Below are 21724 nucleotides of genomic sequence, written 5' to 3' on the forward strand. Positions count from 1 at the left end.
CGTTTGGGGGCGAACCGGGGGGGGGGGGGTTCCCATCCCTCAATTTTGCTTGTACTTTAAATATGAAATCTATCCATACTATACAATAAAGCTCAAGGCCTTAGAATTAGATCAACTTACATACCCTTACTTATACTTAGTCGTTCCATAAATAACCATTTTTTAGTTTAAATAGTTATATCAATTGCTTGATATCATGTAAATTAAACTTTAATATGTTTTATCATTTTTTAACCAATTATTCATTTTATTTAAATAAGAAAACATAATAAAAATCTACATTATCAAGTGTACTTCAAACAATAGTATAAATTAAAAAAATGCACAGTAATGTAATATTATTTAAATATCTTATCTTATCAACTCATCTATTTTGTTAATTTAAAATTTTTACATATCTTACAATAAGTAATTTTAAATAATTGAATTGTCATTATCTGCGTTTTATTTTTGTTCATTTAGAGTTACCATACATCTCCTATAAATATTAGAAAGCTTATTCAAGCTTATAATAAGTAATTTAGAAACATAATATTATAATTATGCTTATGGTATGTTATAACAAGTAGTTTTAGCAATTCAAAGAACTTGAAAATGAAATTCTAATATGAAATTCGCTATAAATTATTTAAATAAATAAGCTAAACCATTTTAGTTTTTGTTCATCTAGAGAAGTTAGATATGTTTCTCACTATTGAATGCAAAAATTGTATCCTTAAATTTTAAAAATGAAGAATTTAAATGAAAAGTAAGATAATAAATTAATATAATAGATACACAACAAATATAATATAACAACGGTATATACTTTTAGAAAGAAATTGAAAATACTTAACGAAAAGAACACTTTTAAGAAAATTAATAAATATATTTTGTTATATTTTACAAGGAAAATGTATTTGGAAAATGGATATTAATTACTCATAGAAATTAACTTACTAATGTGTATTTATTGTACTCACTAATTTTTAGTCTATAAATTTTGAACAACTTATCTTAGTAATTACATTTTACTTATTGTTATTAAAATTGAACTCTTTGAACTAAGAAAAATTTAATTGAATTTAGGATGCAAAATGCTTAAAAAAGACTCTTTGTGCTACAAATATATTTTGATATAAGGGCAATCTAGTCCAAATATTTAGTCATAGGGGTAATACGGTGATAAGAGTATTACAGATAGTTTAGTGGGGTGTATGTTATCTAGAAAATAGTTGAGGGGGGCACAATGTATTTAAAACCTAGTTTAATTGTATTAAAAACTTAAACTTATGATTTACCAAGGGAATGCAATAAAGGGAATTCGCATCTGAAAGATCTTTTACTTTTTGTTTGAATTTAAGAAAAGTGTAGATACTTCTGAAGATTTCTTAACTTAATAGTAGTATATTTAGTCACTTAGTCACTTTACAATATAATGCAACAGTCATAGCCCTGAAAATTGAAAACCCTCATAGTTATTTTTGGCCCAATGGACTAATCTTTCAAGAATATTTCCTCGAAAACCAGAGGGTTTTCGTGCTAAACTGTAAAACTCAGGTGTTTTTGGTAATGACCCCTATAACTTTCATATTCTCAAGTGTAAAGAAAAGAAATTATTTCACAATGAATGACAGCAAAGAACTTATAAATTCAATACGACTGTGTAAACATGTTTGTGTATTTCAGAGATAGAGAGGGGCAGAAATGAAAGCAAGAGAAGGATAGATGGAGAACTCAACGGCAGTCCTATACAACTAATCACTATCATCATTGCTGTTCCAATACCAGGTGTAGCTAAAACTTGGTGGGGAAGTGTATAATACTACGTGAACCAAAGTATTCTTGACTATTCATAAACAAACTTGAGATGAAATTGCAAACGCATGATATGAAACGAAAAAGCAGATGAACAAGAAAAAAGGAGAGCTGTAGTGCGTACTTTCCCCATTCAGCACGAGGGTTCCACGGACACAGGAGCATGTCTGACTTGGCATTGGGAAGACAATTTCTCACAACAAAGGATTTTGTAGTGAACTTAGCGACACCAACATCCTTATAATCTCTGTCAAAATCATAGATCTGCAGCAAGAAGTTGCAATATAAGTACTAAAACTAGATTAAAGAGTTAACAAAAAAAATAAAGAACTATTTCAAACAAAATCTCTATTAAGTAGGTCGTGATCTGTAAAAAGGAGAAAATGCTCTATAATACAAAATATTAAGAAGATTCATTCCTACAATCAACCGGGCTGCTTGATTCTTTCTTTTTTCTGTTTTGTGGTATATAAAGTGGCCCTTTACCTTGAACAAGAAGCAGTTTCTTCAACATATGTAACCAAAACCAGATCAGCAAAAAATGTTAATATATCATCCAGTTTTACTGGCCTCTGCTTTTAGATACTACAGTGGTCCAATGGGATGTATAGATGGAAAACTTTGAGAATTAGATAGTTAACATGGCCAAGCTAGATCTACATGTGAAATATAACCATGCTCTACACGCCTGCTAAGACATAAAATAAAATGTTGCTGCCAGTCAAAGTAATTTCACCAGTAGATAGTGGCAGAATTTGCAGGGAGCAAGATTACTAATCAGTCAAGCCATGACAAAGTCAGAGTGCAACATGGCGGATTGTAATACTAAAGAGATTATCCGCAGTTATTCATGTAAGCTAACTCAGAAAAGAGCCAAAGTTTATGATAAATTTGCTTACAACGGAACTGAAATTGTCCCCAAGAAACTTGGAATCTCACAAGCTTAGTCAAACAAGCACAAGGCAACAGATTTACATGTATAGGGACTCACCATGTCATTTATCTCAGCTTCAGCAAAAGACTTCCCATCAACAAGCATGCTCCAGACCACCTTATTAATTTGCAAAGAAATCCGCATAGCATAAGAAGGGCTTTTATTTTTCTCTTTTTCCATTAGTCGTAGCTGTGCAGCTTTCTGCAAAGCTGTCCTTAGAGAAGCTGATGCAGCCTTTCTGGAGTTTTGTGCATTGATGAGCTCTTTTTTCAATCTTTGCACCTGAGATGATCTCTTTTAAGTTGTAGAAACCAAACAGAAACAGGCATATAGAGTTATGCAGTACAGCAAACATAAATTTCCTCATGTGATTAAAATCGTTTAATTTGTCAACAATTCTTCGTACAGTAGCAAGATTTTCAATTCTTTGTACAGTAGCAAGATTTTCAGAAATCAACTCTATTCTACATCTGACAATTAACAATTGTAAAACCATTGACTCTTCCCTGGTAAGATTGCCCTTTATTTATGATTACAAGACTGAAACTACAAACCCATTTTATGATGATTCCATGACATTCATATATCCTTGTAATGACAACTGGGATAGCATGGGAAGTAAATAAACTCGGAATTACAAGTGAAGTTACACTAAAATCAATATCCATGTAGCATGCTATCACCTACAGCACCGCCCTTGGTTCCCTCTTGCATCTCTATCCTCTTTCCATGTATACTTTGCACCCTTCTTGAAGTGCTATCCTGCTTAGTCCAGACCCCCAGCACTAAACAGTATACATCTATGCATGCATGCATACATATACATATACAAATACTGAGACCCAATAATTACACACTAGGCAAATCATTCTCCATCAAACGGATCAAACTTAAACAACAACTGATGCAAGAAACGGATTGGTAAAGTATTTTTCTGTGTCATATTCTTTCCCAATGATTGGCCACATGCAAAGAATTACCAATATCAAAGCAATGGGCCGTCAATCTAGTTATGAAATATGGGGTATACTTGCAAGTTAGACCAAATACAAGGTGTAGGTAATAATCCTTAGTGCATGGGTTGGGTCATTGGCCTGCATCATTGAGCATTCATACTTGAGAAAGATTTTAGTTCCATATTAGAATGGGACTGAATTCCTTATTAGATCAGAATTCTCTTTCTTATGTAGAAAATATATGCACAAAAACACCAGCAAGTATACAGGTATTTAATCTTCCAATTGAGGTACGCACAAAAAACACACACGCAGACATACATGAATATAATCTTTCAAATGAAGACAAAAGAGAATTCTAGTATGGTTCTTCATCATGTGTGAAATTTTCTGCAGATTCTAATTGCTGGTCTTCCTATTCCCTAAAGATGCCAGAGATGGTGGATATCTGATGCGTGCTTTGGTTCACCTGGTCCAGCAAGTCAGCAGAAAATTAACTAAAACTAGAAAATTCTCTGTTGGCTCTCGGACTAGATACATACCAAACTAGTTAATACTCAATCACATTTGGAGCTTGGCTCGAGCTTGATTTGATTTTTCAAAAGCGTGATAAATAAATGCAAAAGTTTCAAATTACTCGAGCTCAATTAAAGCTCGTCATAGCTTGACTGAATTAATAATCAAACAAGCTTTCATGCTCGAGAAGAATTCAAGCCAAAATTGGATAATACTTTATTCTGCTTGACTCAATTGTTTACATCTTAGTTGGCTCATGAAGCCCACATATAATTTGCAAGTTGTAAGTGTGTGGCAAGTATAATTGAAAACTAATTTCCTAAGCTTTTAGGGACATAAAGCAAGGTTGCAATTTTTTACTAAATATTTACTATAATCATATTACATGCTCTACCTCGGGGTTTTTTTTTTTTTTTAATTCTCAATACTTTAAACTAAGTTTTTGAAATAAACTGCTTAATTAATGTCATTTATATTAATTATACTTTTTTTAAGATACTCGCATTTTGTGTTCTAATTTTGTTAAAGATATGATGTAAATATATAATCATCTATGAAGCTAAAGAGTAAATCAAAGATGGTATATCATTGCATGATTTATTTGTTGAAAGGGACAACTTCTTGTTTCATATATTTGTCACAACTTCCTATGATACCCCACCCCAAAGTAAATAAAATAAGTGTTCACCAACTTAGGTGCATTGCTCAAAATATCCATAAGCAACTAGTCGATATCCTTTTCCACGAGTGATCAAAAGACCAACTTAGGGTCAAACTAGTAGTTCTGAAGGCACTTCATCCATTTTACGCTTGCAGGACTATGCATCACGCTTTTAATTGCTTGACGGATAAATACTAGCATGAATTGCAAAATTTCCAATTTCTCAATAAAAAAGATCAACTAAAACAAATATTAAACTAATACTTAACACTTTTTGAATATAATAAAGTAATGAACACTTGCTTTCTCTATCTGTAATGGCACTGAGAAACTCCATGGTCAAAATTCAGCATGAGAAGATTCAATATGTGCTCCAATAAGGAAAGACCAAGATAATGTAACTAATTTTATGGCTAAGCAAATTAAGCTAGAAAATAGACCAGATACAATTGGTATTTGGATGACACAACAAGTGGAAAAATCAGTACAAGTGTGCACAGCTTTTATCGTGCATGTTAGATAATTTGACCAAGAATTTGTGAAGTATAACTAAGGTGTGGCCGGTACAGAAGGTCATGTATAGTAGCACTACCACTTCTCAGCCACAATACTAACGGCTCTCTTCCTTAGGTTCAATGAGTAATATACATAATTAGATGGTGGCCCGACATCTTAACTTGGATTACTGCTGCCGACTTGGACAATGCCTAGGTGGGTTCATGAGCAATCATATATGCACATGACAAAGTCACAAAGTTAAAGTTCCTCCTATGTAATACAATGGACTAGCCCTTGATTTGATGAAGGATATGATTTGAGCTTCAGTTCTAAGTGTAACCTTGACGATGAACAACAGGTCCTAATTGTCCTTATGTTGCTGCCAGGCAGACCTAGGAGCATGCTAGTTTTCCTGTTCCTTTTTCCCTACTGAGTGGGGACATGCTAAGTTGAGGTGACAAAAAATGAGCAATAAACATGTTCTATTTGTAGTCAACTTATGCTGCAGGCTGATCATTGAGTGTCAAAACCTAATAAAGAAAATCATTAAAAGAAAATGAATACTGGACATACCAATATAAGGAGGTCAAGCAGGTCTCTTACTATACTATTGGGTGCCAGCATCAGTCACTACACTGGTAGGAATAATGATGCAGGAGAGTCAACAGGTGTCAGGACATGCCAGCTTAAGGTTAGCACCGGAAATGAGCTAATCCATTCTGGAGCCCAATGTGCAGCTCCATCCAGTGTAATCTAGTTTAGTTCGTGCACATTTAGGGCAAGGTTTTTCACATCAATTTGAGCATGCTTGTGTATCTTGTTTTCAAGGCTTGAGACCTTTATGGCTCATATTTTCTGAAGAATAGATTCGTCATGTTGAAACTGGCATACCAAATATAACATACACATATTTGAGTATGTTATACTATTCTGCATTTAGTTATATGCTTTTCCGGACTAAAAGACATAATGAAAGAGGAACAGGTTGTCCTCCTTTCTGAGATTTACCTTCATCGTCTTATAAGTGACAGAATCATTGCATATATAACTCGCTGGTAATAATCTATGCTGTTCAGCAAGGACCATTATAAACAGCCACTATCTCCCGATCAAAACTAGAATTACGAATACTAATCACTCAACTTGTTAGGGGCTTACCAGTATGGACCTTCCACAAGTTATCATCCATAGATCCATCTCCATTTCTTGATTTGGGTCACCAGAAATATCAGCTCGCACAGACAACTTCCTTATATCATCAAAGATCACCTTCTGCACCCTCTCTTTCTGTTCAAGGTTAACTTTTGCTAGTTCTACTTCTTCAACACCATCAGGAACCACTTCATCGGCCTCCTCCTCAACGTCTTCATCATCTTCAGCTGAATATGATAGACTATTTCTGCGAGGCCTGTATCATCAGCTAAATCAATTGGAGTTCATGAAGCAGAGTGAAACCAAATTTAGCTAACCTATAGACAGCCGTATGCAACAAGCTGTCCAAAACACGAATCACATTCCAAGTTGCATGGCGATAAACTTGAAAAACTGAATTTTGTGGAAGAAAGTGGTTAAAAAAATTATATCGACTTTCATTTATTGCAATCTGTCATCATAAGCATAATAATACATCTCCACAGAAAACTACAATAATCAATCATCTATCTGAAACTCCTAACTTCAAGGTTATTTTGAATTAATTTTTCAACTGTTTTAACACAAAAGACTCTCCATTTTAAAGAGGTAATGCATCAAGGTAATTCTGTGAAAGAAAACTGTGCCCAGATGCTATCTTGAACTGATTAAGAAGAAAGACAACTTTGTTTATGGACGTCTGAGATCAGCAGAACTTATCGTCGTAAAGTATGCATCTAACAACATAGTATTCACTTTTCACATATTAAGATGTCTACCCAGCGGCCTATCCCTGCCTACAAATCAGGAGTAGTTCTGCATTTCAGCAAACCCAGCTATTAGTCATTCCTTGTCAACATTTACATCTCACTGAGCAGTATAAAAACTTTTTGTCTCATCTTCAATGTCCACTTGTCACTGTTAGTGTTACTCAGCGTCAGAAGGGAGAATGCATTCTATACTCAAACCACAGTGAGCACAAACTTATTTGCTGAGGATAGTTGGTTATCAGATAGTGCTTTCAGTTTATCTGACACAAGCATCAGCAACTCTAAATATACAAAAGAAGCAAAAATCTAATTGCACATACAAACTAAATTGGCCATCCAGTCAGTTTGCATTACGTCAAATTAATTTATTATTTGTCGAACTGATAAGGAAAATATGCTTCACCTCTAGGATTAAAGAACCGCAAATTCTCACCTTTGAAGTATAACTTGTACAAGGGTTACATGTTGCATAAAAAATGACACTATCCCTTATAAAAAAATCCAAACAAAAGACACATGCACTGCATCAATGGATAGCAGCTATGCTTATCATGGTTCAGGATTATGCATCAACAAAAGCCAATAGTAGTTTGCGGGGAAGTTATCAAAACATTGCAAAGAAAAAAGTACATAAAACTTTAACTTTGAAATAACGGTTCAGCGTTATGCGTACTTAGGAAGACGCGCAAAGAGAAGATTGGTCAACACATCAAGCATGACTTGGAATTGTCTGGATGTCATTGAAGCTGTTATATTATGAGAATTGAATGTAAGCTCTTTCAAGGGCTTCACCTGTGACATGATAAATATGACTTAATGTCATGATAAACTGAAGAGTACTCTTTTTAGAACTCATATTTTTGCATGCTATTAGTTTCTTTTGGAAACTAAGCAAATTTTATCCCTTTATTCAAATTAGGTGCATACCTTAAGATCAGAAGTTCCTCCTTTGTGCCTGGTGTATCGGAAATACATGTCACAGGGCATAAAAACCCTTTCTAGTAAAGCTCCAGTACGCTTTACTTTTGGTGAGCTCCGTCGAATTTTGGGGAGCCACTGCAGTCCAGCCCCTGGATCCACATCAGTTGGGGCTACATGAGCTTGCACGTGCTCCAACATCACAGAGAACTCCATGCGGTTCCATGTCATTTCAGGCTGAGATTCAGGTATTTGGATCTTTTCTCCACTAAGTGCTTGTTCAATCATTTCATAGCCAACATGAAGAACTGAATGAAAGGATCGAGCCAAAACACGACCACTCACAGCCGCGAGCAAGAATCTACCCTGTCAACAAGGTTCCATTGTAAGCATGACCAAAAATATTGCATCATGTAGTCCCTGCTATTTCCACCTTTTGTTTGACTGACAGCTTGATATGATTTGGGATAGTTCACTAAAAGCAATTTGCTCCTTCTCAAACACTAGTCACTAGCCCGCAAAGCTTGAGACCAACTTGTTGCGGAGAAAAGAAATCATGACTACCTCACTTAAAAATCCCCATAAACGTTTCCAAGGCTCAAGCTGCTTCAGACTGCTCCTCTAGTATATTGTGTCATTCTTATACGCGACCTATCAAATGCTCATCAACTACAATTGAGAAAATGAGGTTGGCTTTAAAGCATATTGAACAACCACTATTTGGGAAGACCTTTTGGAGCTTCAGAAATTGGATTAGACTACTTCGGACCAAAGCAGACAGCTATACTTAATCACTGAGACTTCATAATAACTACTCCATTCAAACAACCCCAAATTTCAAGTAGGATAAAGGTGTCGCAGAAACAAGTGGAGAATTTTGATTTGACTGATTACAGGATTTAGGACTCTTTAACACTTTTAGAATGCCATATCTATCTTACTTTTTGGAAATGAAGGTTGTACTAGTCCTAATTAGCTTATATATGTATTTCTTATGTCATGTGAAGGCATCCTTTAACAATTATTAAACAAAAGTAACTATCTTACGCCTACTGGTCTTAAACTTCTACAACAACCTGCCAGTATTCTTTAGTCATTTTCAGTATTAATTGATCAAGATAGTTAATTGTGCTAAAAATTCAATACTTCATCACATATGTTGGATGATTATTATCAGGTTCTGTATGTCCGTACCACAAAGCTCAGGGTCTTAGTAGACTATTTCCTCTTGAAGCATATTAACCAACTCCATGGAGCATGCAATCTACAGAGCCAGCATGAGGTCTATTATTCGAGCTTGAAAAAAAAAAGAACCTTGACACTCTGCTACTTTATTGAGTTCCAATAAACTGAAGGTATCTAACGTATATACAGTTGTAGCATTGAGAACTTACATTAGCTTCTTCAGAGTGAAGATTGAATTGTGGCTCAATAACGTTCACCATGAAATGGCGTGTGCCCTCCTCCTCAGGGTCATCAACATTGCTATTTTTTGCTGTATATGGACACAAAGATGCACATTAACTTAGAAAAGAAGGTTGAGAATATTCAAAATGAAGGATTTATGCAAGAGATTAGCATGTTGCTAAGGAAATACAGGCTGGCGTGTAGAAAATGATTAATTCACAGCCCATAATGAAGCAACTAATAAGATCTAATGCTAGAGGATAGATATTATTACTGGTTTTACAACGTGCTACTGCATTGCTGGAGAAAAACTATTGTAGACAGAGAGGAACAGTCTGGAAGATGGACTGCTGATATCTATAGTGGTTCTTTTCTCTAATTTTTCTTCATTTGGTTGCTATTTGTGCTCAAGTCAAATATATGTTATGAAATTGATCTTAAGCTATGTTTCACTGCACTCATTGGTGAACTACTGAAGACCCAAAAACTTTTGAGTATATATGAAAGATGAGTAATTGTTAGAAGATGGTTTCAGCCCATAGACCATGTCCAACCCATACTGCATCCTCTGGATCTGATCCCAATTTTCAGTTGTGATCCAATTTGATTGGGTCCACTGGGATCATGGCTACATTTCGATTTAATAAAATAAGATTTAAATAAATTCAGTTTTTCCAATTACTGAAAATTAGGGGATATAACTAACCCTATAAATAAGCGATTTACAATATTGCCTAAATATAGAAAACCTCTAACCGACACCCACTCACCCGTCCTCACTTCTGCTTTTCCTTTCAATTATTCACACCAAAGGCACCCACTACTCACTGCTGGCCACATTGGCTGCTCCTCCCCCTTCCCCACTTTCTCCTTTCCATTCCCTGATTCTGCCCCCACCAAGCCATAAAGCTGGTCACTGCCCCTGCCCATGTTCTTAACCCATAACAGCTTGGGCAACATCTCACTCCATCACAATCATCAAGTCTTCCCAAAATAAATACACAAGCTTGATATGATAGCATTTTGATGAGTCAGTATCAGGCTGATTATTAGAAAAGCAAGTCTTCCTTGCATCATTGTATTTAAATTTGTTATTTCTTATCTGTGATTGGTAGTACTCATCAACAAAACTGCATGGATCAAGCTTAGGTTCAAAAGCAGGCATCCTCCCCCCAAAAAGGTCAAATGCATTTTGTCCCAAGACCTATGCAAATGTGCTAAATGACCACCCAACTCTGTTGTTCAATATGCTCAAAACACCCTTGGTCCTGTTTCCTGGCAAAATACTTTGGGCATATTTCACTTTTCCCTCTAAATTTGGAAAATATATATCTGACCAACTAAACTCTAAATTTGGAATATATATATCTCTAATCAACTAGATATATTAAATATTTTAGTTTATAATTGATCAGTATTTTGGTTGGGTGAAGCAGAATATCTTACCAAAAATTGCCCTGTGATACTCAGTTGCTAACTATAGAAATTTTTCAGTCACCTTGAGTGATTTTATAACCATTAACCTAATTTTATGATTATTTCCCTATGTTATGTGCATGAGACAATGAAGACCTTTTTCAGGTTTTCCCCCGAACTATAGTTATGGTATCCACATATAACTCGTGCTTATTTATTTAGAGAAGGGTGTCGAATGTTTTAGGTTCTAATTTGAATAAGGACAAGAAAATTGATGCTAGTTGGGTAAAGACCACCATCCTCTCTCTCATTTGTTTTTAAACTTGAGTTGCAAATAGTGCAATCCCCTTCACTAAATCACTAAACAAATTAAAAGAATATGCCCAAAGTTAATGATATAGGAAATTGAGGAGTAACCATAAGTTTTTTATTATCTCCAACACATATATCAACGAAAACTTAACCATAAATTAGTATGTATTATAAGACAAATTAACTTGACAGCAATACCCATAAATTGGCAGGTCAATTGTATATGACCATACTTTTGGCCTTTCACTTTATTCCACCGAAAACAAGGATTTGATTGTAAAGTGCTTCATTCTAAAATATCTAGGAAGGTCAAATGCATATATTTTTAGAGGTCGGGGACATACCCAGAGTATGTAGGCACCTATGGCGAAATATTCAGCCCGAAAATGAGATTAGGAGTTGTATGGGCACATGTAACAAAGATTCTGCCAGTTGTTTCACATATTTGCAAGGTTAGGGAGTAGAATGCAGTCAACTCTGCAGACTAGAGGCGTCTGCCTTTTACCCATGAACATTATGGTGAAAACAAAGATATAAACTTTTACAATAATCTCAATTACAAAAGTTCACTTTTATAAACTGTCATTATATTTAGCAAATAGATATATGTGTCTCTATTCATTAGGACTCACAACTTGGTGCAAAAGTTATTCATACTCAACAACTCAAACAGTCTTGAACCATAAATAATTTGTATTAGTTGCTTCAAGAAGCATCTATAGTTAAGTTAAACTAACGAGCATATGATTCCGAAAGTACTTAGTTATGGAAATCACTCTAAGCCACAGAGAGTTCCAAAGGATTCATTCAGAAGTGGACAATGGAGATTTTAAAATAAAGACAAGACTTTTAAAGAGAAAAATGTAAAGAATGAGATTTAGTTCATTTTTACGATGTTAAAAAGCTATTACAGAAAGACTTATGATTGAACCTGAGACTCTAAAACTTCGTTTTGTGCATCTTGATATTCCAAGCAACAAGAAGCTGATTATCATAGATTTGCCACACTATAAGCATTTGAAATTTTTAAAAAGTCATCATAACACTGATATAACAACTAAAAACATGTATAACTAGTCACCAAAGACTTATAAACTACCTCTCATAATCAAAGTTCTATCAAATAAAAATAACTTGTGTGCATGACAATAATGAAAAAGAAGAAAGCTAGATAAGGTTTTAACTAATTCAGATTGTTTCTTTCAAAACTGACTCTTTTATACTAAATTTTCTGTTAATTTAGTAACTATATATTTATAACAAAAAAAGTAACGACTCAGAGCAGAAGACAAATATAAAGGTGCCTCATAGTTAGGAGAACATAGATGAAAATCTGCATAACATAAAATATATATGCATATGGATGTGTGTATAAATATATACAAAAATAATATGTTCCATCTTCACAAGTGGCGCATGCGTGGGGGATAGGGGGAGGGTAGTTTAACTTACCAATTGCACTAGAGGAAGGATTTTCCACTGTGTCTGAACTTGGCAGAGAAGAGATAGATTTTGATGTCTCCACATTCTGAGAAGAAGGAGAAGATAGAGATTTTGATGCCTCCACATTCTGGGAAGGAGAAAATGGAGACTTTGATGTCTCCACATTCTCGGAAGGAGGAGATAGAGATTTTGATGTCTCCACATTCTTGGGAGGAGGAGAGAGAGATTTTGATGTCTCCACATTCTGGGAAGGAGAAAAGAGAGACTTTGATGTCTCCACATTCTGGGAAGAAGGAGAGGAGAGAGATTTTGATGTCTCCACATTCTGGGAAGAAGAACTTGCACCATCAATGACAGAAGAAGATTTTTGGGTATCATCTTTCTGATCATCAGGTCTATCAAGGACATTTTTCTCCTCAAGCAATTTTCTTTGGGCATACATTCGAGAAGGAGAAGGCTTTGGAGGTGCAAATGCCTTAGATAACCCACCTACCCAAGACCAAACAGCATCTCTATTTTCAAGAGTCCAAAGTAGCTTCAGACCATAAACAAAAATCCGTTGACAATTGTCAGCAATAACGACATTGTATCCATCATCATCGCTGGGGTCAGATCTTGTATGGTCATCACTTTCACTCCCATTTTCAAACTCAGATCTGACATAGGTCATTTCAAGATTTCTCCTACCAGCTTCTTGCCATGCCAATAACCTTGCAGCATCAGCCCTTGGGGATTGCCTGCGGATTGTAAAGTAATCTGATGATAACAAAAATCCATCATCCTGATGCCTTTCAGTGGTGTTCTGTGTGGAGCTGCTTTTATCACTCATGACTCTTTCCATGGATGCAGGGGGGGACTTTTTCCTAGTCATTTGAATTACTTTTGCAACAGTTATGCAATCTTCCTTACTTATGTATGCTTTGGGTAGGTGAAGGTCAAGACCCTGATACACCAGGTCAAGAGGATCCCGAAAGCATTCAAATGTAAACTTTTGCTTACCCCGACTAAAATACATTTCAAATTTCACCTTTGTCATGTTAAATGTCAGTCCCTTTGCTGGATCATCATCATGTAAAGGCACGTGCCTTATACAAGTAGGGGTAGCATCAATCCGGAGCATAAATTCTGTCATTACCTTATCCAGTGCAAGATTTCCTGATCTGGGAATCCGAGGGACCCCAAAGCGGGGCCACCTGGAAAAGGTCCGCAATTTATTAGGGGGCAGATAATTTAAGTTCCAAAATTTGATAAGCCATGCTAAATCATGAGGACCAAGATTGACAGTTGGTGAATCATTCCGTGCATTCTCTGATTTCAAGGGACTACAAGCAACTCCATCCAGAACAACCTGATCATTAGTGGAAGATGATTGCGACTGGTGACTATTAGAGGGAAGAGTAGGCCTAAGGGAGAAATTCCATCTCAGCGAAAGAGCAATGGATCTGAAGGGGTCAAAAACAAATTCACGAGCTACACCTTCACTTGGAAGTGCAAATAAATAATGATTTAGTGGATCGCCAGATTCACAATCCCATTCAAGTGTTACTTCAAGTGTGAAGAACGGGACGACTAGGAAAGGCACAGAAAATTCAGAAAAATGTTTCGAAGGGGGGTTCTTCAGTAAGCATTCTAAACTGCTTGGAAAAAACTTGAAATCCTTTGCAGAAGCATAAATACGACCATCTGATTGCTGGATTTCCAGATAGCCCGAAACAACATAAAGCTTATCTAAGTTTTCATAGGGATCCGTGGTCGCAAGAATATTCCATCTTGTCTCAGAAAAACATAAAGTGGTATTTCCATGAATGTAGTTTCTCATTTCATCCCACCAAGGTAAGCTCTTTTCCTTTTTAGGGGGCTGAACTACTGGATTTGGGTTCCTAATGCTTAAATTGGCTCTACGGAGAGCCACAGTAAAAGCATAGCTGAGATCAGTGAAGGATGGTTCAAAACCAACACCAAAGGAAATTTCTCCTTTCTGGAAATGTAAAGGCAAATCCAAAAATGTTTTTATTGGTGGAGTTGTGCCGCTGAGTGAGCGAAGAAGGTGCACTTTCCTCCATTTCCCAACATAGACATCTTGGTCCATTTGGGGCTGAAAAGGCGTTGCCTGCAATTACAAATGGTGAAGAGAAACAGTTTCATAAGTATGTTATGGCCGTGGCTATGATAATAAAAATACATGTAAGAGATAAAACCAGAGAAGAACACAAACAAAGGAGTAGACCCAGAACGTAATAAACTATTCACAATATATTACATAATAGATTTTTTCAACCATTCCATGGTGTAAGCACCCATTTAATTCTATATACGCAATCTGAAAGTAATAACGGCCGTGGATCAAGTAAAATAACATGTTTATTGTTATTTAACTCCAAGAAACAGTTTCCAATGTTAAGGGACTTACTGAAGAGACACCCACTTTTGCAGAAATCAATGAAGCATGGAACAATTTGATCAAACTAAAAAGCAACTAATTTAAAAGATAATTTACATCTGGATCCGCATAAATCATGGAGGAAATTGGAGAAGACATCCATAATCATATAAGTTGTAGTTAAATAAACTTATCAGGGAACAGGCAGAAGAGGCATTGATAGTGTGGTTAACTCTGGCCAAATAAAGTAGGCCATCGGACCAATGTGTCAGGATGCAGATTAGTCTTGATAATCTGGATGCGCATAAATGATGGATAAAATTGGAGAAGACATCCATAATCATAAATTGCAGTTGAATAAACTTATTAGCGAACGGGCGAAGAACTATTGAAAGTGTGGTTCAGAATCTCCTTTTTTTCTTTTTCTTTTTTTTTTTGTTGTTTTGGTTTTGCCAGGGAGGAGGGATAAAGTAGACCATCAGATTAAATGTGCAAAATACCTGGAGTGCATAATTCAAAATCCCTCCTTAATTTTTTTCCTTGGGTAATCCACCACTTTGATTTGAGATCCTATTTTTTTTTATTAGCTGCTTCTGTAACAAAAGCTTTTGGTTTTACAGGTGCAATGAGCATCTAGGTATATTGAAAAATATACCTAGCATAATATATTTATATAACTGATTATTTAATTATTTATTGATTAAAAAACGTACATAATTAAAGAATTCCACGATGAACGTACTTGAATGTAGATCAACTGAAAAATAATAATTTAATTGAATTGGGGAAAGTAAACATTTTTTGGATCCAAATTGGGTGTTTAGAACGTGGGTATCGATGGGTAGAGACCGAACCCAACCCAACCCAATCTATATTTTTTTAATGGGTCTCGATCTGGGCCTGGGTCTAACAATATTCATTCGGTTTGGGTGTGGGTCTTAGAATTAATAAAACCCTACCCATTGACACCCCTAGCCCCAACTAAGGTCGAGAGTGAATGTGTAGGTTAAGTGCAGTTGGTCATACACTTAACTAATAATATTGTCAGAGCAGATTTATGCATATACTTTAAATCCCAGCTGAATTTTAGCTGGGTCCTACTGTGGAAGACACCCACAATTCATGCTCTGAGGTATCATATGCTTACACTTTTCACAGCCAATGTAACTCCCATACAATGAAATGCACACTACCTTTTCATAAAATCTGAAACCAACACTTTTATAAGTAAACAATAGAAGGCAAACCAATACAATTTTAACTTCCACTCCATAATTCAAAACATACCTAATAGAACTTCGGAAGTTCCACCAAGACATGCTTGTCAAATTCAAAGTACCATATTCCAAACATACAAAAATAGCATGTCTAAAGTTGTATTATAATCCGCATTGTGTTCTGTTTAACCTTGAAAATATATATTTAAGCTTCAGCAATTTAACTAGCCTCACAACTCATTTTATACTGTGAGGAAAATTATGGTGTATCGGGAGAACACTTTTGACGTTATTGAAAATGGAATTGTAACTGGCATAAAAGGCAAAATAGAGGTTAACAAGACTGTGTGTGCATGGGAAAAATAGGTAAGCTTAATAAATTCTCCACCCCCCTATATAACAAGATGGAGGAGGTGGAGGCTGTGACACGTTTTCAGTGCTTTGAATAGGATATACATCTCTACTAAATGAATAGTAGTGGTGGAGTTGATTGGAAATTACAAATCCTGTCTGTTTCCATCGTCATTCTCAGTTTTCAATATCTGTTCGCTCCCACACATTTCAGCTGAAAATTATTTTATATCTTTTCACCTGGATTATTACATTATCCATAATATAGGCATACATATATCTACAAACCATCAACTTAATAAAATAACAATATATACTTGTATGATGTATTGATATGATATCACTAACAATCAAAAACACATCCACATCAACTAATTTCAACACATTCTCAATTCAGAATAAAAAACACCTCAACAAGCTTTTAGTTATATAAATTAGATAAGCCTTACTAGCACAAGAAAGTCAATGAAAGAGAGAAACAGTACCAAATGAAAAGGGACAGACCTGTTGAGCTAGAATAATACGGCCTTCGCATCGACCACCAGTTGTAGCAAGCATTGGGCATGTATAGTCTCTTATCCGAACAACAATAGTACCTGCATGCAGAATAATGTTCCCTCCATACAGTCTTGAAAATGGAATGTTATGGGCAAGGCATACAGGATCAAGCTTATGCAAAACTTCAATCATCCCAGCCTCACCACCTTCAATTTTTGTCAAGCTTACATCTAATTCAGTAGCACAAACAGAGAAAAGAGAAGTTCTGGCTGTGCTGGGCTTGAAACCAGCTTGGAAGCCATTTTTACAGGCACCTGATCCTTCTGATGGAACAAGGAGCTGGCATGCCTGGTAATATGACCGGAATGATCGTTGGTATATTTCATCGCGCAATTTCTGGATAGCTGAAGCATCTTGAACATCAATCTCCTCCCCATTATACTGCACTTTTCCTTCAAGAGAATTATTTGATTCAGCATGACATTGGCTACCCTTAGAAATAAGTTCATCAAGAAAGCTTAACCTAACAGCTAATTCACGAGCTTCATTTTTCAAAAGCTGGTAATGCTCGTCAAGCCAACCCTGTAGTGGTTCTTCCTCAATTTCAGCTGTTAGTTTACGTATACTCAACTTAATGAATCCAGTTCTTGATGAACTAGGTTTCTTGGGTTTTGAATCTTTTGACTGCTCTTTCTTCTCAGGAAACATACATCTAGTTTTCGCAGACATCACAAGCTTCAACGCCCGTAGCTGATCTTCGACAGCATCATCAATTGCACGCAACTCCAACCTAAATGGCAAGCATATATGCACATCAAGGGCTTGAATTACCCAGTCCCAGGTAGTTACTGTTACAGATTTTGCATCTGAAGAACTCCCAGAGGCATTAGGGACTCGAGATATTTGCATCCTGCTGCTCCTAATAATTCTAGCTTCATTTAGTTGGACCATAAGACCCTCGAGAAGCACTCCGATTCGGGCATTCTCAGAAAAGATGGACTGAACCTGAATAAAGGCTTCAACTCCATCTCCAGCTTCAGCAGATATACTAAGCATTTCCACATCAACAGCAAAAATTGATTCTCTTTTCTTTGGTGGTTTCCCGTACTTGACTGATTCCAAAGAAGTCTCATTTTTAGGCTCATTATCTTTCACAGTGTGAATTTTCTCCCCGTCATCGTGTCCCTGATGCTTATGGTTTTGTACCAGTAACTTCAACTTCAACCCTAGTTCAAATAACGAGATATGCAAATCTGGCTCCCACCTAAGCGAGATATTTGTGGCACTGAAAAGAGAACAGACCTCAATTTCTTTAAGACCACCAGATCGCCTAACAAGCTTTGCATTCTGCATGTCAAACAAGGGAACCTTTGCTCCCGGATTATTATCTTCACCAAATTCTTGATAGATAGATTTAGCTCTTTCAAGCTCCATCTGCATTGATTTTTTCTCCTTGTTCATGCAAAAACTGAAGTGGTAAATATCAAGAGATACAGAATAGTTCAACTTTCTGCACTCTTCTGAAGTTGTAGGCATTACATGAGCAGTGCGTGGGGTCCCATCAGCTAAGATACTAATTAAAACTCTACCACCTTGGGATCCATAATCAACGCGTTTGGGATCTGGAATAACTATGTCATCCAAGCCCACATCTCCACAGACATTGACAGAGCACCTTTCCAGATTTAGTTTCAAAAGCTGAATCCCTTTGCCTGATGGCTTGGATGACTTGATGCCTTTGCTTTGTGCTGGTTTCTTACTTGAGGCAGATATCCTTTTCACCAAGGCCTTAAAGGATAGAGCAGTTAATACCAGTGATTCAAGACGCCTGAAGGTGAAGTACAAACCCATGCCAGTAACATCCACACCAAGAACCATCTTACTCTTTGAAACATCTTCAGGTGAATCTGCATCTTTCTTACCCAAGTCCAAGCTGACCTTAGCAATGTGCATTAATGAACCTGTATTTGTTTCCACGCCAAACAAGCTTTCTTTCAAGCATTCTTGATATTCATCAGACATGTGTAGGTTTAGTTCACCAAGTTCCATATGTAGCGTGGCACCTGTACTAGAAATGTTGTTAGCAAATATGTGTGATGACTGTGAGCAACCCTGCAGTTCAAGGAATAGATAGTTAGGACAGATTGCAACTAAGATTAAAGGGAATGCAAGTGCAATGATATATGGGAAGAAACAAGAACAAGAGAACTTCCATTAATATATCATCGTCACTAATAATATCAGAAAATATCGGCATCTTTCACCTGTACCCACTTAATATAAAAATATAATGCCTTCCAACAAACAAAGAGAGGCAACAGCCATGTCTGGCCAATAAGATAATGGTATACAAAGAATGGTTCAGTCTGATGAGATGCTCAGGATCACATTTCAGAAAGGCATAAATAAAAGAAGCCAACTTCACCTACAGATAATCGTCAAAGTATCTTACAATAGATTCATAACTTAAAAGTCCAAATCAAGAATGACACAAAATTTTTGTACAGAGAATGACATCTTCCTCTAGTGGATTGTCGATATAGGTCATACAATTGTAATCAGAATACATACATCATTACAAGTTGAAAAGAAGAATACAATTGGATTACAAAGTTATAAGTAAAAACAATGTAATTTACAACAGGAAAGTTATCCAAGGATAATGCCTTCTGTATCTAGTTTAAACAAAACAATTCAATAGCATTGCATAAATCTATAATAGAAATTTCCTGATGTATGTCAAACAAATAAACAAAGTGAAAAGATAAGACGAAGGAATGATGGATAATGAATCCCAAAACATTTAAGGTAGTATGCACCAGCCTTAACATCCAAATTGTTCCACATCCAATTCTCTGAAGATGCCCTTCCGTGTCATTGTAATAAGGTGAGATTCACAACATGAGGATAAAAGATGCTAGACTGCTTATCTAGTTACCTCCGATGCTATTCTAAAATTTTTGAAGTAAAATATTGAACTAATTTTTTTAAGAAAAACCCTTGTCATTTATTAGGACACCTTTTTCTTACTCTTTCTTATTTCCTTTTCCTGATTGTCTTTCTTCTAGTTCATCCCCTGCCTTCAGTCTAGCCCAGGACACATGTAAGGATGTGCATGTGCATAGACATAAACACACATAGAGAGAAAGGACCAACCTAGACACAGCATGGAAAGAAGATGGAGGACAAAAGCATAAAGGAGCAAGCAGCTGGTGAGAAGGGAGGCAAATAGAGGAGTTCAAGGAGGTGGACAAGTGGTAGCAAGAAAGTGAATTTCAGCAGGGACAAGGTAAGGATTACAGCAATTGAGCTTATTTCTACCTAAGGCATTCTGGTCTTCTGAGTGATGTCATGTAAAGATTGACTGGGGGATTGTAAACCGCAACTTTAGCTTAGGACAGGTTATTGTCCAAATGCTTGATTAGACACCAGGGGACAATGCAACCAACCAATGAACAGATTATGCATGGGTCGAGTGGATTATTCATCAATCTACAAATCCCCTCCAACCAAAGATACCCAAAACACTGACAATCATATTTTTCCTGTCAACAATTTGCATTAAGCAGTGGAATATCATAGAACATATACAGGGATTTCTGAACTTGCCTTAGCATCCTGATTCCAGATCACAAAGTCATTGCAATCATATATGATAAAAGAATATCAGAAAATATAAAAAATATTGAAAACATATAAGAAAATTACTTAAGGGCCCACATGGTGTAGATTAAAATACTCTTCACAACAACAAAATTCACAACAATATTATAAAGACAACTAGACAAAGCAATCATTTTCAGGTAGATACTCACATGGTATAGTGGAAAGCCATTCAAACTATAAAGCACAACTGTCATCTCTGGGGCTGAAAGGGTGCATGTCCACATGATTCCTTTCTGTTCAGATGCCTTTGGTTTTTCTTTGGTAGAGCTTTCTTCTACTGGTTCCTTTTTCGGCTTAGGTGGAGGACGGATGCGCATCCATGGTTCTAACCTGTTCAAAACTAAGTTGCACTGTGTGCCCCCAAGCTTAACATCAATTTCAGATCTGATAGGGGAGTTGGGCTGCAGAGCAAAACAATGTATGCAATCAATGATCTGATGAACACCAGAAGAAAAAAGCAGCATAAACGACATGAAATAAGTGAATGAAGCATCTACAATACTGTGCGGATTGCCCCAGATCTCATGGATCCACCAATACATTAAATGTATGAGCAGAGTGTCATGCTATCTAGTTAACTCAAGTATTCACTATTTACAAGATTTAAGTAGATATAGTTTTCAGCCGCTCAAGCTTTCATTTGGAAGGAAAACAACTTTACCTTGGAACTAATATAAGTAGCAAAACCTTTTTATTTTATGAGTTTATGGTAGTTTAACCGGTTTGCATTATTCAGGAGTTTTTACTGCAGGACAATTCTCTGGTTTCAATAGAGAGTCTTATTTTGAGTGTTGTCTTGTCTTTAGGAGTCATTTTAGGAGTTACAAGTAAAACCATAGCTCAATGCTCCAAT

At 36.1% G+C, this 21724-nt stretch overlaps 1 protein-coding gene across 1 annotated transcript in view; it reads right to left on the reverse strand.

The window, feature by feature from the left end:
* The window catches only part of LOC105159035 (protein SABRE), a 45528-nt gene that overhangs the window by 12700 nt on the left and 11104 nt on the right, over positions 1–21724 (reverse strand). The window contains exons 8-16 of the mRNA XM_011075966.2: positions 21021–21272; positions 17212–19317; positions 12769–14869; positions 9576–9676; positions 8191–8547; positions 7937–8055; positions 6521–6770; positions 2789–3013; positions 1922–2061 (exon numbers count right to left, since the gene is read on the reverse strand). Of these exons, the coding sequence (XP_011074268.1) occupies positions 1922–2061; positions 2789–3013; positions 6521–6770; positions 7937–8055; positions 8191–8547; positions 9576–9676; positions 12769–14869; positions 17212–19317; positions 21021–21272 (5651 nt within the window). The remainder of the gene's footprint in view (positions 1–1921; positions 2062–2788; positions 3014–6520; positions 6771–7936; positions 8056–8190; positions 8548–9575; positions 9677–12768; positions 14870–17211; positions 19318–21020; positions 21273–21724) is intronic.

Source organism: Sesamum indicum, linkage group LG3 (genome assembly GCF_000512975.1).
Source record: "Sesamum indicum cultivar Zhongzhi No. 13 linkage group LG3, S_indicum_v1.0, whole genome shotgun sequence".
NCBI classification, from domain to species: Eukaryota; Viridiplantae; Streptophyta; class Magnoliopsida; order Lamiales; family Pedaliaceae; genus Sesamum; species Sesamum indicum.